Source organism: Coffea eugenioides, chromosome 2, assembly GCF_003713205.1.
Source record: "Coffea eugenioides isolate CCC68of chromosome 2, Ceug_1.0, whole genome shotgun sequence".
NCBI lineage: Eukaryota > Viridiplantae > Streptophyta > Magnoliopsida > Gentianales > Rubiaceae > Coffea > Coffea eugenioides.
The window spans coordinates 57,085,472-57,104,834 of NC_040036.1; the positions used below are offsets into that span (position 1 = coordinate 57,085,472).

The following is a 19,363-nucleotide window of genomic DNA, read 5'->3' on the forward strand; positions in this document are numbered from 1 at the left end:
GAGATGACGTGGGCTATGTTCTTTCATTGTTTGGTATTTGAGTGTTTTGTTGTGAATAACATATGCCTATACTCCGCTAGTGTCGTCACCCAATAATCGGGAGTCTTCACCACAAGTGTCGACTCTCGCGTCAAAAAGTGGCAATATCTATGAGTAGGTGGTCTTGAACTGGTGAAAAGTTTAGTAACTGGGCTCTTTCATCTAAAAATGTCAGAATTCACGTCGAAAGACTTGAATAGCTTGGGACTGAGCATTTATTCGTTCAAAAGAAAACAAAAACAAAGAAAACAAAAAAAAGAAAAAAAAAAGAGAAAAGAAACAGACGTGAAAACTATGTAAACATATGGCCTTGTTGGCCTCCCGATCCTTGGTTTTCAATGTTGAGATTTTTGTTGCCAGTTGGATCAGTTGCTGACTGTTGCTAGTTGCTCTCCTGGACGAGTTAGACATGAATTAGATGAGTCTGTGATTTCAGGAGCTAATCGGGAGGATTATGTCTCGACATTTAGCCACTGAACCTTGATTTTGGTATAAGCACAGCTTGGCAATAGATGACGTGAGAGCTAACCATTGTTTGAGTTTAGTTGTTCTCGTGCTTGAGGACAAGTATGATTTAGGTGTGGGGGGAATTAATAGGGTTTTAATTGTTAGCAATATTATGGTTAATTTTCCTCTTTGTTCTTGCCAAATATTATTTTAATTTTTAACATATATTTATATTTGGTATTTGGACCTAATTTCAGGAAGTGGAGTAGAAAAGTGCTAAAAAGGGAGACCTTCTTAAGAGGATGCTCTGCACGTGGGAAGCTTCCAAGATATTTACAAATCTGGCTCCACATTGTGCTACAACAGAGTTCTTTCCTTTTGCTAACTAGGAGTTTACTAGTATTAGGGAGTTTTACTAGCATTAGGAAACGGAAAACAAGGAACATTCAGTAGTGCTTTACTTTTTGTCTTCTTTTCCTTATTCGGGAGGGGCCCAACTAGAAAAAGAGGCTGGTGATTGTTTAGATTGGGGACAGCTTCATTCTTTGGTTTTTTTGTCCTGTTTCTTCGTTTCTCTGTTTTGGCTTTTCCGTTTCTTCTATTAGGACTACTGGAACACAGATTTATTATTCTTCTTGATTATTAGAGAAAAAGAGATGCCTTCGAAATTGATTGAATTGCGTGGACATTTTCTCATGAGGCGTGGCTAAGCTCTTCATCTAGTTAAGGATTAATGCGACGACGTAGTCCCGAATATCTGTGAGATCGAATTAGTTTTCATGCGTTTCTTAATTTGTTAATATTTGCACATTTTCTATTTGAAATTCTATGAGATTATTTTGTTAATTGGATGTCAAGGGCCCGATATTCAAGGTGACTTGTTAATCTCCTGCCAATTTAATCAATTAAATTCATAATTATTTAATCGATTAATATCATTGGCAACTAGCGTTTATACATATAAGGGAAACGTGCAATCTGATCTAAATTACCCTCGTAGTGTGTTATTGATTAGGGTTAGACTTTTCTAATTCTTAATGCAATTAGGGAATTAACTCCTACGATCGTACCTACAAGTGTTTCCTAATTAGGGGTAATTAATGGTCATACCTTGGTTATCAATAAACTAAGGAAAAGTTGGTCGTAAAAAAAAAATAAAATAAAAAAACAAAAAAATATAACAAAATATAACAAAAAAACAAAAAATATATATATAAAAAAAGGAAAAATTAAAAAAAATAAAAAAAAATAAAAAAAATAAAAAAAATAAAAAAAAATAAATAAATAAATAAAATGATTTAAAATGATTTAAAAAATGACAAAAAAAAACAAAAAAAATGACAAAAAAAAAATAAACCAAAAAAAAATAAAAAATCATGCACCTAAATCATGCTTGCCCTCAAGTATGAGAACAGCAATTGAACACCAAAATTTGACAATAGCTGTTGCTCCAACTACCGTATTGCCAAAATATCCAGAAAAACATATATCAAGCATCACAAGTTAAGATCCAAGAAAAATCACCCGGTTAGCTTCCCAACCACCAACTCCTCCAATTTAAAGCAAACTAATCTAAGAAAAAGGAATGGTTGCTCACATTTATCAGCAAATGGTCCAACTATTAACCAAAATCTCGACATTAAGATCACAAACCGGCAAGCTGACTTATTCACATACTAACACAATCTTTATATTATTTTTTTTCTTTTTTGTTTTGTTTTTGTTTCTTTTTTTTTTTTTTGAGTAACAAAAGACTTAGTCTATAGCCCTTAGAGCCTTTTGACGCGAACTCCAACATTTGCCAGATGGAGGAGCCCGGTTACTCAGCTCCAATCGCTACAGGACCACGCACTCATAGCAACTACTACCTTTTGACGCGAGAATCGACACTTTAGGTGAAGATCCCCGGTTACTCAGTAGTAACCACTAGCAGAATACAGTCAACTCTTATTTACAACCATATAGCACAATAACTAAAAATGACACAAAATTAATAGCAGCCAGCCTCAAATTTCCAAATATGGAGAACTAAAATTAATAACTGGACCAATTCATATGAAAAATGCCAACCATCATTCTCTATGCCTAGAAAAGTTAACCAAAAATTAGAAAAGTCAAGCAATTATTGATATTCACCAGAGAGATGTTCTTGAACTCAACCACATCAACTTGATACCCTTTCATTACTAAAACTTGGCAATATCAGAATTAGAGACAACAATCCAACATTAAACTTGGTATTCAAATAAGATCTGATCACGAATAAAAGAAATAAACGAAAAGGAGATAAATATCAAACTAAAAACAAAGGAAAAACACCTAAAAACCGAAAACTGGAAATACTAGCACCCAAACTGATCCCCCCCACACCTAATTCACTCATTGCCCTCAATGTGATAAACTAACAGCAAAAGGAAGGAGAAGGGAAACGGTACTTCCCTGAAGTTGTCAAAACAATGGTGGGTCGGGCGGAGTGCAGCCAAATGCTGCGCCATGTTATGCAAGTCGACGTCAATGTGGGTCACTTGAGTCTCCATTCTCTCAACTTGCATTCGGAGTTGGACCCAGTCGTTAGCCCCTGGGTGGCCCCTCAACAAGCAAATGCAAACTGTCTCCAATTGGACAGTCAAGTATCCAATTCCACCTACTAAAATTAGCAAATGACTCAAGAAAATGGCACTCCAGTAACAGTAGTTCAAAAGTCGGACAATAACCAAATCACAAGGGTATTAGCTTGCTATCAGACAGGCAACCACATAGAATCCATGAATGTATTCAAAACACCCCAACCAGTACCACTGGTGCAAGCACAGGGAAAAATTAAAGCAAGTGACCAACCCAAAGTATTGATAATTCCAAGCAACGCCAAGCAGTACCAGAAATCGAAAAGACCAAAATGGTAGTCAATTGGGGCAAATAACTCCCAAGGCAAATAGAGGCAACCTACTTCAATAAGCAACGGAAATGGCACAGGAGCCGTCCAATACACCAATTAAATGCAATAAACCCCAACCAAAGGCAGCTCAATAGACTCCAGGCAGAAAGTACCAAATGATACTCAATTGAAGCCAAAAACGATCCCAACAAAGCAACAAGATCGAAGGATACTCAGTCACAGATGCTCAATCATATCGAAATAAGAAATTGTAAGCAAATTAGCACAACCAGTACCACTGGTGTATACACAGGAAAGAAGGGAACCACATGGCCAACCCAATTAATAAAAAGCACAACTGAGGCACCCCAAAGGCTAGAAAAGTACCCTAACAACACAGCAAATTGAATGAATATGCACTGGGTCTCCAATTCGGACAAAATAAGATCAAGGGGCACGATACAGAAACTAACAGAGCAGAACTCAAGTGATACCAACAGGGACCCCAACAGAGCAATGAATTCAACCAATTGGAGCAAGTGAAACTCAACAAATGTCACCAATTGGACATTCAATTACCCACTTCCACCGACCAAAATTAGCAATTGAGCCAAGCAACAGGCAATTCTACCAACCACCGTTTAGAATTTGAGAAACAATTTAAGCACTAAAACCCAAGAATCAAGTAGGCAGTCAAGCATAAAGGATTAAGAAATTTTAGTCAACACCACAACCAGTACCTCTGGTGTACGCACAGGAAAGAATTAAATCAAATGGCAAACTCAATTCACTAAGAAACCCCAAACAATCACTAAACAGCACTAGAAATGAAAATGGGAAATAATTGACCAGCAACTCGCAAAGCAACTCCAAATACCTCCAAATAAATGAAATGTCAGAGGAGCCTTAAAAAATCAAATACCAACAAATGCAACAGAAGCTCCTAAATAGTTCAACGGGAAGAGGAAAATCAAGCAAACCACTTCCTGTTTTTATCCAACAAGAAACCCACTAAAAAAGCACAAATTCCAGCAAATGAGGGTTCAGGGAAATACTAAACGAGGGGGAAATTTCAACACCTCCACCTGTCAATTTTTTGACAGGTGGTGACGGCGCGTGGGGCAGCGATGGGCGGCGCGGCAAGGACGGCAGCAATGGAGGAAGAGCTGGGAGCTGCTGGTGGCATTCGGCTTGGGTGGTGGCGGACAGTAGCAGCGGGTCGCGCGAGGTGGAGCAGCTGCGCGATGGCCGCGCGAGGAGAAAGAGAGTGAGGTGGAGGGACAAACGTGGTCCGTGAGGTGGAGCTTGGAGCTCGGAGGCGGCGGTGGAGCTGAGGCTGCTGCAGAGGTGGAGCAGGGGCGACGGCATTCGCCGCTGGAATCGCGCGAGCTCGCGCTCTGGCGGCGTACTACCTAGCCGCGAGCTGGTGAAGGTGGAAGTCAGTGGAGGTCTGGTGATGTTGGAGGCGCGCGGCGAGCTTCAGGCGGTGCGCGGCTGTGAGCTGGGCGAACTGGTGGTGGCTCTGGCCGAGGACGAAGCTGGAGGAGAGCAAGTGGTGGTCGCGTGGTGATGCGGCTGGCGGAGGTGCGCTGCAGGGAGAGAGAGCAGGGTGGCTCGTGATGGGAGGGGAGAGTGGCTGGTCAGCGGCGTGTGCGTTGGGCAGATGGCTCGTGATGGGGAAAGGGAGTGTGCAGTGGAGATGGAGGTTTGTGGTGGTGGCGTGGACAGGGATGGCGGACAAAGAGAAGGAAAAGGGAATTGGGGAAGAAGGAAGAAAGAAAGAAAAGGGGAAGAAAGAAAGAAAAAGAAAGAAAGAAAAAAAATGGAAAAGAAAAAAGAGAAAAATAAAAAATAAAAGAAAATAAAATGGTTTTGGGTCGTCAAACACCGCGTGGGCACGCCAAGATTATAAAACGTCCACTGATCTCAGGAGACACAAACACCGCGTGGGCACGCCAAGATTGGTAAGCGTCCACTGATCTCAAGAGTCACAAACACCGCATGGGCTGACCAAGATTGCACTTCCTGGTCACAGTGAAGAAAGATATTAAGACCGATTACTACCCAAATGAGAAACAACAAAACGAAAGAATTGAACAACGAAAAACAATAAAACCAATATTTGGGTTGCCTCCCAAAAAGCGTCTTTCTTTTATGTCTTTGGCTAGACATTGCCATATTTTGTTCATGGAGGATAAAATCTCGTGGCTCGTCTTAATGTTTCATTCTCTATATAGTCCTGATAGCCCTCGTAAATAGAGTAATCTTCGAGCACACGAGCTACGGTCTTCCATGGACTAGTTGATGGCGCCAAATAATCAAGCAGTGATCTCCATTCTTCATCCACCCCTCCATCAAGAGCATTCAACGGTTCAAGATATTTGACCATAGCTACTCTTAACTCATTTCTGCAATGAGACTCAAACACTTCCGGTATAACAAAATCAATCTCATTAACAGAAATTATAGAGTAAGAGTCAGGGGAATATAGATTAAGGGATGGAGTGGGTGTCATCGCATTTAGTAATTGCTCACTGGATTCGTTCACTAGGGTAATTTGATGTTGGAGTCTCATGTCTTCCACTTCAACTTCCTTTTCAACTGCATCTTTGGATCCTCCTTCTTGAGACTCTTGCAGTTCCATATCACTTGTCAGGATAATTGCACTCTCACCTTCCTTAGAGTCATTGATGGTCTATGAGGGCAATTCTGACATGAATGACGATTGTTGAGACTCTTGCTGTTGAAAACTCATTGGCCCCTTTTCATAATTAACGTTGGAGTTATCCCACCATCCTTGATCATACCGGTTTGAATAAGGGTCATACCACGTTTGAGATCGAGGTGAGGAATCTCCAAATTTTTTTTTGAGATAGTCACTCAGGTAGTCTTGATATTCGGGGCACATACCGGTTGAATGATCCCTGGCATAACAAATTTCACAGGTTGCAGCAGCCATTCTTTCTCTAAGAGAGTTTAGTGCCTCTGAATATGCAAACTTAGAAAAAAAACAAGTCTCATTGCCTTTCCCGGAAACAAAATCCAGTATATCACCAAAATACGGAGTGTTAGAAGCCATAAACTATATTAAAAAATAAGAGAAAAATAAATAAATAAATAAAATGTAAACAAGATGAATTCAAAAAGAAATAAATAACTAGCGCCAGTCCCCGGCAACGGCGCCAAAAATTGACAGGGTGTCGAGCCTGTGCAATAATAATTACCTACTCAAGAAAAATACAAATTTTGTATATAGCGGTGAGTAGGGTCGAATCCACAGGGACTGGGGATAATTCATTTCTTTTAAAGTCCAAAGTATGGGGGGTTTTTTGGAGAGTATAAAATAACTAATTAACTAACCAATAAAACAACTAATAGAAATTAATCAATAACCAATATGACTCTAACCAAAGGTGCAACTTTTCAGACACGGTCCATTCAACTGATCATCGATGCAAAGATAATTCAATTACTCATTACTAGATTGGTTATAGTTGTCATACACGCGATGAACAACCAGCCTTTCCTTAATTTCTCGATAGTTAAGGTACGACCGTTAACTATTTCTCTAACTAAGAAATAACCCTAGGTACGACCATAGGATTTAATTACTCGATTGCATTAATGATTAGAAAAGCCCAGTCCTAACCAACAAACACGCTACGAGGGTTTGTTTAAGTTAGATCATACGTTTCCCTAACATGAAACCAATCACGCTAGTCGCCACTGGTATTAATCAATTGAACAATTACGGATTCAATCAATTAATTTGACAGTAGATTATTAGATTAACTCGAATATCGGGCCCTTGACATTCAAATAACATAACAAGCATAGGCAATTAAATCAGGAAACGTACAAATACCAATAATTAAAAGAAATAAGTAAAATAATTAGATCTCACAGATGTTCGAAATCGAGTCCTCAAATTGACCTTCGACTAGAAAAATTTAGCCACGCCTCATGAGAAAATCTCCACGTAATTTAATTGAGGTCCAGGCCATCAAAGGAACCAAGAAAGAAAAGAAAACTAAAAACTATGCTAAAAGCTAAGCTAGAACTATTGATAAAAACTATTCATCCCCAGATCTCTATACGCCTGCTCCTTTTTAAAGCCAAAGAGGACTAATGCCTCTCCTAGTGCGTGGATCCCGCCGAATTAAGAGTCAAAGTCCAAGAAGGACACTCTGCCGAATTGAGAGAAACCAAGTCCACAAGGTGCCGAATTGCTTCTTGTTTCCTCTTGCCAGTAGGACTCCTACACGTACAAGTCAACTACTAATAAATAAGAGCTCTCCATCAGCACCCGAAAATGGAGTTTTTGTAGCACCACGCGGGCCTAACTTGTATATCCACTAGAGGCTCTAGTGTGTGCAGGATTTTTCTTAATAAAATCTCCTTTTTAGCATTTGTCAGTTCCACTTCCTGTAGATAGGTCCAAATACCAAAAATAAGTATATATTAACAACTGAAACAATATTTGGCAAGGACAAAAGGGAAAATTAGCAATAAAATTACTAACAATTAGCACCCTATCAGGGGTAATTAATGGTCATACCTTGGTTATCAATAAACTAAGGAAAAGTTGGCCGTCAGAACTTGTTGGTGACTATAACTAATCTATTAACAAATTAAGTGAACCTCCCTTGCATCAATGATCGGATGAGCGAACTGTGTCTGAGAAGTTGTATCCTTGGCTAGAATTTGTCTATTATTGATTTAATTCCTGTCTACATTCGTATTAGTTAATTGTTTGTTTTTGGTTGAATTGTTTAATTGCTCTTATTTTTATTCCGATAAAAATCCCCGCATCCCGAACTCGAAAAGAAACGAATTTTTCCCAGTCCTTGAGAATACGACCCTATTTGCCCTGTTTACAAATCACTAATTCCTTGTGAATAAGCAATCTCGTTCTGGTATATCGGATTAAACAAACTATTCGGGAACAGAGTGAATCAAGTAACCCATTGCACACCTAGAGTCCCTGCTCCAGTACTTAGAATTGGGTTTTGATTACTAGTTTTATTATTGCATAGGCATGACAACCTGTCAAGAGGGAAGCTCTTTCTGATCTCGCGAAAAGCCTAATTGATGAAGCATACCGGCTTTCTTGATTGGATGGCAAAAACTATTGTGCTAGGGAAGGAATTGTGCAACAACATAACTGGCCATGTCATGAAGCTTGATTTAAGTAACCCTTTCTTATTTGACAATCAAAGATACTTGATGATAAAGATTGTCTTGAATTTCAGCAGCAAATGCTTAGGAGGCGATATAAGTCCATCTTTGCTCAATCTTAAACATTTTCAGTATCTAGATTTGAGCATAAACAACTTTTCAAGAATACAAATTCCAGCAGCTTATAGTTATTTGAAAAATCTAGAATATTTGAACCTCGCGAATGCAGGTTTTGGGGACAGCATCCCTACTTCTTGGAATCTTTCAAGCTTGCATATCTTCAAGTTGGTTATGCTTCTCGTGTATCTGTCTGCTTGCCTCGATGGGTGATGGGGATGGGGATCTAGTTAAATTTCGTCTTATAATTGTGCCTTTTTTTATATGGAGGGAAATATTCTTTTTTTTTGTTGGGAAATATTCACTCATTTCACTTGATAAGGTGAAATAATAAACAAAAAATTAGAATTAGAATTTTAAAATGTAAAAATATTGTTTTTCAACAGTAAATAATAAACACACACACCCAGAATCTAATGTAATTTCACAGGTTTACCCAAAAGGCAATTGCTGACTTCTGGGTAAATCCTGAGGACCTTAAATCCTACACACACATACTTATCACCATTGATGTGGGAACAAGCTTATGGGAAATGTAAAAATATTGTTAAAGGTCTAAAAATGCCTAGATATTGTCTATCTCTCTTTTCGATTTTCACATTCTAATTTTTCAATAATGATTTTTGTTTCTTTTTCCCTTATAACATGAAATAAGTAGGATATTTCTCTCAACCCAAAAAAAGTGAAATAAAGGGATGAAATTTAACTATGCCCATATTTGTATGAAATTTTTTTTTTACACTATTAAGTTAGGGATATTAATATGTTTTAGCCATGATTTATTCAAGCTCCACAGTCATTTACCCGTCACCAGTAACTGTCCACGAACCCCTTCAATTCTCAGAAAAGTTTCGTTGTCCCTTTTACTTCATCTTTTGATTCTTTATCTTTTACATTGAGGATAATGTAATATTTAGGTGTGGAGGGAGTAGTATATTGGAAAAATGCAGTGTAGGCATTTTTGTTGGAATTTTTTGTTCAATTTTTTTTCGAATTTCATTCAATTTTTGCCTATCTTTGTGCATATTTGTGGTTGTTCCTGATAAACGATAGTTAGATGTCTCAAATTTTTCTATTTCTAAGATTTTATACTCTAAGGTGTTAAGTATGACATGGTTAAATCAAAGGGTATTTTTTTGGTAAATATTTGAGATTTTGTGACTTTTGCACTTTTTGGTTAACTTCTCTAAATATTGTAAATATTTGTCTAATATTTTTTTGTGCAAATTGGTTCTACTATTAATCTTAATTCTCCATGTTTAAGGAATGAAGCGATTTTTTGTGATTTTTAATTTTAATTTGTGCTTATTTATGAACAGTATTTGCCTATACTCTGCTAGTATCGCTGCCTAGTAACTGGAGGTTTTCACCAAAAGTGCCGATTTTCTTGTCAAAAAGCGACGATAACTATGAGTATGTGATTTTTAAGCGATGAGTATTGAGTAACCGGACTCTTTCATTTGGCAAATGTCGGAGTTCGCGTCAAAACGCTTAAATAGCTAAAGACTAAGCATTCCTCCTAAAAAAAAATCAAGTGTGGGATATTTTAGAAAAGAAAAAAATGTACTAATAGTGAAAAATGTGGAAGTGTTTGAATGAATTGTTAGTTAGCTGATACATGAATTTTAATGTTGAGATTTTGTTTAATAGTCGAACCATTTGCTAATAGATGCTGGTTGAATATTTTATATTCTTAGGTTAGTTAGTCATAAATTGAAAAAGTCCTTGATCTTGAAAGCTAACAGGAGAGATATTTCGTAGAGATTAGTCACTAATGCTTGACATGTATTTTAATTGTATCTTGGTAATAGAAGATTTGAGCAATAGCTATTGTTTGAATTTGATTGCTTGATTTATTGTTCTCATGCTTGAGGACAAGTATGGTTTAGGTGTGGGGGAAATTGATACGTCATAATTTGTTGCTAAATTTGTAATTATTTTCCCCTTGATTTTAACCAAATATTGTTTTAATTGTCAGATTCTACTTATATTTGGTGTTTTATGTTAATTGTAGGGCGTTGGAGTAAAAAGTAATAAAAAGAGGTGATTTTCCAAGAATTGCTGTCAAGTCTAGAGACACGGGATTCATGCATGACAGTTTTTCAATTCAAGTCAAAGTCCTAAGGGGCATGTTTCCATATTGAATTGGGAGACAAATTAGATTATTAGGGAATATCTTCTTCTTAGGGAAATTAGGAAGTTTTATTTTATTTGGGAAGCTTAAAAGTAGGAAAATGAAAAAGGAAGAAAGCCGGCATCCCGCATGATTAATACTTGGAGGAGGACCATGACTCTGTGAAAAAAAAGGCAGCGGCTTGGCTGTCTGTCTTCTTAGTTAGTTTTCTTTGTAAAATGCTTATGCAAAGGTTCTCAATGAACTCGCACAGTTTTTTCTCAATGGTATGCGGCTAATTTTCTTTTCTAGTTGAAGGACAACTTCAAGACTTAGTTCCAAACATCTGTGAGATCAAATTAATTTTATTTATTTCTTTTATTCATTGGTATTCATACGTTTTCTGATTTAACTTCTTATGATTGTTTTGTTATTTGAATGTAAAGGAGCCGATATTTGAATTAACCTAATAATCTACTATCAATTTAACCAGTTAAATCCGTAATTGTTTGATTGGTTAATACCAGTGACGCCTAGCGTGATTAGTCCCATGTTAGGGAAACGTATGATCTAATTTAAATAAACCCTGGTAGCGTGTTTGTTGATTAGGGTTGGGCTTTTCTAATTCTTAATGCAATTAAGTAATTGAATCCTACGGTCGTACCTAGGGTTATTTCTTAGTTAGGAAAATAGTTAACGGTTGTACCTTGGCTATCGAAAAAGTAAGGAAAGGTTGGTTGTTTATCACATGTATGACAACTATAACCAATCTATTAATGAGTAATTGAATTATCTTTGCATCGATGATCAGTTGAATGGACCGTGTCTGAAAAGTTGCACCTTTAGTTAGAGTCGTATCTATTGTTGATTAATTTCTGTTGATTTTCGTGACTTGCTTTTATTTAGTTAATTAGTTATTTTTATAAAAATCCCCCATCTCTGAATTCTAAAAGAAATAAATTATCTCAATCCCTGTGGATTCGACCCTGCTCACCGCTATATACAAATTTGTATTTTTTCTGAATAGGTAATTATTATTATACAGGCTCGACACCTGTCACACAATGCACTATACTTTAAGGGGAATAATTGCAGTTAAATCTTATGAGTATAAATATCTTTTTTGATATTATCGTTTGTACAATGCTAGAGTTGACTAAAGGATTTTGCAAATAAAATAAACAAAGAATAACATTAGAGGGTAAAATGCAAAACTAGCTATACCTAAAGGGAATTTTTGTAATTAACCCATATTTTTGGAAGAGAAGATGCATGAATTATCATCTAATAATTGGAGTTGGCTTGTGCCTTTTTCAAGAAAAAGGACGCCAATGATTTCCAAGCTACACGTTTAAATTGTTCAACCGTTAACTAGTCAAATCTCTTCATTATAGATTAAAATAAATTTCAAACAATCAAAAGCATATTTTAGCTTTTTTTTTTTGGTTCAAACTTCTTTTCTACCATTTGTATGTTATGGAAGAATAAAGTTGAGCTTCAAGGGGAAATAAAAAAAAAAAGAGAAAAGAAAAAAAAAAGAGAAAGAAAGAAAGAAAGAAACGAAAATAAAAGGAGGGAAAGCTAAAGTGACAAAAGCAAGCCAAAGGCTTTTCCATGTTTACTGCCCTTGTTGACAGGGATTACACGATGCAGTTACCATGACCACTTTTGAAGTAGAAGTAGAAATCATTAACAGTAACAGGTGAACCCTAATTCAATGATGGGTCCATAGCTAAGGATGGCAATAGGCGGCCACCCGCCCCGCGGGGGGTTGGGGCGGGGGTGGGGAGGAATTTTTTCCCCTTGTTTAGAAACGGGGCGGGTCTAATTCAATGATGGCTCCATAGTTAAGGATGGCAATGGGGACAGGTGCTCGCGCGGGGGACTAATGGGGCGGGGGTGAGGGGGAATTTTTTCCTCCCGTTTAGAAACGGGGCGAGGGATGGGCACCCGCCCCGCGGGGGGCGGGGGAGTGTACCCCCGGTCCACCCTCCAGCCTGCCACCCGTTTAAAATATAAATATAAATATATATATATGTATATAATTATATATATAATATTTAATTTAATTTGTTACAAACTTATGATAATGATTTTATTGGTTATATGTATTATATAATGTATATTAGTATATGTAATATAATTGATATTATCAATTATACTAATAATGATATATGACTACTAATAGAAATTATTAATTAATTATACTAAATTTACTAATACATTTATACTAAATCCCTAATTACACTTAATACAATAACATTTTTTTCTCAAAAAAAAAAAACACAAGCACAATAATGAATTAGTGATTGTATTTGTGCCAAAAGTAAAATCTTGACTACTTTAGTTGTATTTATTTCATCGTGTTGGATTGTATTCAAATAATTTTTGTTTGATTATTTTTATAAATTTCAATTATGAAATTACAATGAATAATAATTTGATGATATGTTGATATTTTAGTACTTGATTATTTGTTAAAATTTAACTATAATAAAATTATATAACAAATTTTTATTTATCTAACGGGGGAGGCGGGGCGGGGCGGGGCCAGGGGAATTTGTAGGCCGCGGGCGGGCACCCCGCCCCATTGCCATCGTTATCCATAGATTGGTGGTTGAGCATTTGACTGCCAACTCTTGTGCAACCCAATAACAGAGATGCAAACATCATATATGGATTGTGAAGGACTATCCCTTTTCCACCAAATGCCAGATTGGGAGAATGTATGGTATCCTCTGTCTTATATCCCACATCGATGAATTAGTTGAGCCATGCACCCTTTATATGTCTAAGATTGGAGCACAGATGTCACGACCTTACTTGAACCGGATCTGTTCTATAGGTTCGTACCTCTGTGTCCTTGAGTTCTAAGGAGATAGGAAACCAAATCTGGTAGATGAAATACAACTGCTTGACCAGAGCGTGATTGACAGCTCTTGCAGCTCAGTTGGGCCGCAAGTGCGGTAGAGGATCGTTCCTAGTTCTTGCTTCAGCACAGGCTAGGGTGGTCTTGCAGTTGTCTGACAGACCTCCCTCCCTCATTTTCTTTTTCTTGGGTTGCTAAATGTTTTAAACTTTTGATCTGATATGGTTTCTGTTTTCCCACACAGTTTTTCTTGCAGAATCTAGGGACTTTTCTGAAAGTTTCTTGATAATTAATCATAGTTGATTGATAATAGTGAAACCATAATTTCCTTCTTGACCTACACCCCAAAATTTCGACTACAATTTATATTTCTATATATACAATACGTACATATGCACACGGGATGGAATCCGCTTCTCACAATATGTTCAACTAATTTGATGGAACAAAAATGTAGGAGTCAAACTGAAGCCAGCAATTGCAAATTCACTCCTGGCACAACCCAATGTATTATACTCATCCCATTTCCTTGTGAAGGACTATGGATTGACTGTAGATAGCCTCAGGTGGGTAGATGGACTTTCTTCTTTGAAAAGCTTAGACTTGTCCGGGGTACAACTTTTGGATGGCTAATGACTGGTTATATTCAGTTAACTTCCTTCCTTCTTTAGTTTCTTTGAATTTTGCTGGCTGCGGACTTCATACATTTCCTCCTCTTTTACATATCAATTTCACATCTCTTACTTCTCTTAATCTTCAGTGGAACAATTTCAACTCCACCATCCCTCTCTGGTTGTCCAATGTCACTAGCCTTAAGCAACTCCAACTTGATCATAACAGCTTTAATGTTTCAATTCCTGACAATTTTGAAAAGTTCACCTCTCTTGCTGTTCATGATCTTTCTTCAAACTTTTTTGGAATTCAACTGCCGAATTCTTTCTGTAAGTTAACTAGTCTTGTTCACATGGATCTCAATGGCAACAATTTCCAAGGCACAATCCCCTATTGCTTTAAGAACCTGACTTCACTTGCCATTCTTAATTTGGAAGCAAATTATCTTGAGGGTCCGATTCCAGATTCAATTACTCAAATGTGCAGTTTGCAAGTGCTTGATTTGTCCCTAAACCAATTCAATTCACCATTACCAACTCCGATTAGAGATCCATCTGTCTGCCTCCTTAATAGTCTGAAGGAGCTGTATTTTATATCCATTATCCAATGACTTCTTTGGTTACTTACCCAGTCAGCTGGAAATGTACAGGAATCCGGAGGTACTCCATCTTTCTTTTAATTCACTCTCTGGCACAATTCCTTCTGAGCTTGGCAGCCTGTCACACTTAAGGGAGCTGTATATTAGCAACAATAAGTTCTATCGTATTGGACAACTTGGACAACTTGTAGAGTTGGTAAAGTTGGAAATTTCAAATAATTCATTGAGTTGTGTAGTATCTGAAGTCCACTTTGAGCAGCTCTCGAAATTAAAGAATTTGTTAGTCTCTTCAAATTCATTCCTATTCAAAGCGAGTCCTCTTTGGATTCCACCTTTTCAACTGCAAATGATTGAGTTAGAATCGACTGATGTAGGCCCCCAATTTCCTCCTTGGCTGCAAACTCAAAAGGGAGTGAAAAGGTTGATCATGTCAAATGCGAGCATCTCAGATGCCATACCCGGTTGGTTTGAGAATATGTATTCTCGAATTGACGATCTGGATTTGTCACACAACAGCATAAGTGGAAGATTACCAAAATTTGAAGAATATAATGATTCTTTCCGAGTAATAAAGCTGAAGTCCAACAAATTCAAGGGTACGGTAACATATGCTCCTTTGGGAGCTTATTTGGTTGATCTTTCCGAAAATTCCTTGGAAGGCCAGCTACCTCTATTTGACAGTTATTTGAATCTGTCACAGAGTCATCTCTCACTCTTTGATAACCATTTCACGGGTGAAATCTCCCCCTCTTTATGTGAAATTCAGAGTTTGATAATCATTGATCTGTCAAGCAACCAGTTATCAGGAAAGATCCCTTCATGCTTGGCGAACCTCCAAAACTTGCATGTGCTTGACCTCTCAAATAACAGTTTCCATGGGAAAATTCCAAATTCTTTGGGTTTTATCGAGGGAATCCGTGCTTTGCACTTGCAGCAGAACAATCTACACGGAAAGCTTCCATCATCCTTTCAGAACCTAAAGAATTTGCGCATTCTTGATATAGGCAATAATGGATTCAATGACATCACCCATCCATGGATAGGAAATTTGTGGGATCTGATGTTTCTCAGGTTTCATTCAAATAACTTTCATTGTACAATTCCTTTGCAACTCTGACAACTCAATAGCCTGAAGATATTAATCCTGTCCAAGAACAATTTGTCTGGAAGCATCCCTCATTGTTTCAACAACTTCATTACTTTGATCTCAGAGGATCCACAAATGAGCTGTTACATGAAGTTTATGCTTGATAGAACGGTTATTTGGCGTATTTTGCACTACTATCTTGTCCTAATTTTGGCTATTCATGGTACTAAGAATTGGAATTTCACTCATATTCGATATTTGTGTGAATTGTAGGTGGTAAGCATGAAAAATGATCTTGCGGGATGAATTTCCAGAAGACTTCCTGTTCCAAGGCGTGGCCACGCCTTAGAAGGCGGACGAAACCGAAAGCCGGACCATGGTCCACGTGAACCGCGAGGAGCACAGGATTAAAACTCCAAAGGCTTCAATTAAAAAGCAAAGAAAGGGCCAGACGTCTGTGGGCTTCTGCTTGACTTTCTTGGGCGGCGGATATAAAAAGGAAAACAGGGAAGATTCAAGGATCATCTGTTTTGGAGGCTTAGTTTTCTTTTCCTACGTTTCTTGGCGGTCAGACGCTTTTTCTCTTCTTTCGCTTTCCGTCAGCCGCAATTGGATTTTTAGCTTTAAATCTCCTTTTGTTCTTTTTTCGGGAAAAGACGTAACTTCCTCTCCTTTAGCTTTTGTCTTGTACGGATTTGACTCCTGGGTTGTAACCCTTGTTTTGAGACAATTCGCGTTGGTTTTTTGGCTTTGCGATTACGGTCCTAGAACGAATGCAAAAGCAGGGTCTTCTCCGTTGTTGCCGCAATTAATTCCTTTCCCCAATTCTTCGTCAAATAATTGAATGAATTCAATTAAATCACGCGGGATTGACACGATGAGGAGCGGCTAATTTCCCCCTCTACCCAAAGGTTGACGCGAAGGCGCGGTCCATAATATCTGTGAGATCTAACCGAATCTTCATTATTTCCTCTAATTAATTGCTATTCGTGCGTTTCCTGAATTAATTGTTCATGGGTATTTGATTAATTGAATATCAACGGCCGGGTATTTGATTTAATTTAATAGCCTACTGCCACGTTAATTAAATAGAATCCGTAATTGTTCATTTAGTTAACACCCCGTGGCAACCACCATAATTGGTTTTATGATGGGGAAACGCAAGATCTAATTTAAATAAACCCTCTTAGCGTGTTTATTGGTTAGGGTTGGGTTCTTCTGGCTTTAATGCAATTGGGTAATTAAATTCCTACGGTCGTACCTAGGGTTGTTATCTGGTTAGAGAAGCAGTCAATGGTCGTACCTTGACTGTCGAAAAAGTAAGGAAGAGCTGGTTGTCAGAGCTTATTGATGGCTATAACCAACCTAGTGATAAATGGGTGAAATATCTTTGCATCGATGAGCATTTAATTGGACCGTGCCTGAGCAGTTGATCCTTTGGGTAGAACTTTTGTTAATTGCTATTTTCAGTGAATTGTACTTTGTGAGTTAGTTTTGAATTTTGTTTGTTTTATTTTATTTTATTTGTGTGCCTCCCATTGAAAATCCCCCAATTCTGTTCTACTGATTTGGAAAGAAATAATGTCCTACCTGCTCCCTGTGGATTCGACCCTACTCACCGCTATATACAAAATTTGTAATTTTCTTGAGTAGGTATTTATTATTGCACAGGTTCGGCACCTGTCAATGCTCTATTTTGAGAGGAGAATGTTGGAATCCATGAAAGGTCGGGAGCTCAAGTACTCCAGATCCTTGCAGTATCTTAAAAGAATTGAGCTTTCAGAAAATAGTATCTCAGGGCAGATTCCTGAAGAGATAATGGAGCTCATTGGATTGCAGAATTTGAACCTTTCTGGAAATTGTCTTCAAGGAAGAATCCCTGACAAGATCGGCAACTTGAAACAACTTGAATCTCTTGATTTGTCCAGATATAAACTTTCAAGTCCAATACCTCCAAGCTTATCAACCTTGAATTCTTTGAGCCGTCTGAACCTGTCTTTTAATGAGTTATCGGGACAAATACCAACTGGAAATCAGCTCCAGACCCTTAATGATCCATCCATATATGCAGGCAATGGTGGACTTTGTGGTGTACCACTCTTGAGGACCTGTCCCGATGAAAAATCATCTAATGGCGACAAATATATGCTCGAGAATAATGGTGAAATGGAGCTTGAGCTCTCATGGTTTTATGCTGGATTAGGACCTGGATTTGGTTTTGGATTCATGATTGTTCGTTGCATTCTAGTTTTCAAGAAGCCATGGCGGGCTGCACTATTTCAGTTTCTGGAGTCTTTTTTAACAGATAAAGGTAGCAAATGGACTGAGGGATATGTATAATCTCACATGTAAATTACCCCTCTTGTATCATGTACTGCAATAAGCTGAGTTCTCAATCAATTTACTTGCCCAAGGGCCTCGATTCATTTGTTTTCTGTTGCTTTTCATTCCTTTTATTTTTCTTAAACAATTATATTTCTAATTCTAATGTTATTGGAAAATCGAAAGAAGGTAACAGAAGGATAGTTTGTTGGACCCATGCATCTTCTCTAGAAAAAATATGGCAAAGTGTCAACATGGTTAGAGACAGAATGGAGATTTTGGGTAATGTGATACCTGCAAATGTTGCTTAATTTCACTCGAACATATGAAGTCAAAGGAAGAACCATTATAACAATCAATTCAATCTGCACTCAATTTCTTCAGTTCTGCTTCATTTCTTAAAAATAGCTTAAAAATTATTGTTTTCAATTCTTCTCGAGTGTGTTTGGATAGCAAATTATATACACAAATTTATCTACTCACATCATAAACACATTTTTCAACCATATTTTTATCTCATATACATCACATAAAAAAAAGTGCAACAATTTTTTTTCAAAAATTATTTACAGAAATATTGTTATATGCCCATACATTAAGCTTGTCCTGTGTACTTGTACGTTCTTGATTGTTGAAATTTATTTTAACCTTTAGGACGAAAATGAAAAAAGTTTAGAGGAATTATCATGTTCTTTCAACTTAATGCAAACTTGAACAGTATTATAGTTCTAGATTTTTTGATGTGCTTTCAAGAGCAGTTTTTATACTTTCCAAAGATTTTAAGATAGAAATATTTATTCAAATTTTCAATTAATTGTCATACTATAAGGAGTATATCTATCACATTCACACCATTCTTCCACCAGATATAGATGCTCATCCTCCAATACCTCAAATTTCTCAACTAGGAGTCAGAAAGAAAGCCAAGTAACTTGTCAACTATTTTGTTCCTTCAAATGACTGACAAAAACAATTGACAACATTTAAACGAGAAGACAACAATCACTAAGCTCTACGAGAGAGAATTCAAACAGGTTAAAAAGTCAATAAAAAAGTAGCACACGGCATTATCAGTTTATCAAACCATTCCATCAATCAACATTTCC

The 19,363-nt window shown here is 37.3% G+C and overlaps 1 protein-coding gene and 1 non-coding gene across 2 annotated transcripts; both read left to right on the forward strand.

Moving 5' to 3' along the window:
• The first annotated feature begins 12,622 nt into the window (after positions 1 to 12,622).
• Positions 12,623 to 18,275, forward strand: LOC113759927 (receptor-like protein EIX2). The gene is made up of 7 exons (XM_027302506.1): positions 12,623 to 12,638; positions 14,096 to 14,250; positions 14,399 to 14,835; positions 14,882 to 15,919; positions 15,977 to 16,106; positions 16,209 to 16,211; positions 17,607 to 18,275. Exons 1-7 carry the CDS (start codon positions 12,623 to 12,625, stop codon positions 18,273 to 18,275), a joined length of 2,448 nt encoding a protein of 815 aa, XP_027158307.1.
• Positions 13,583 to 13,802, forward strand: LOC113764298. The gene has a single exon (XR_003467575.1). It is a non-coding gene; the product is annotated as a small nucleolar RNA U3 (small nucleolar RNA).
• Positions 18,276 to 19,363: the final 1,088 nt, after the last annotated feature.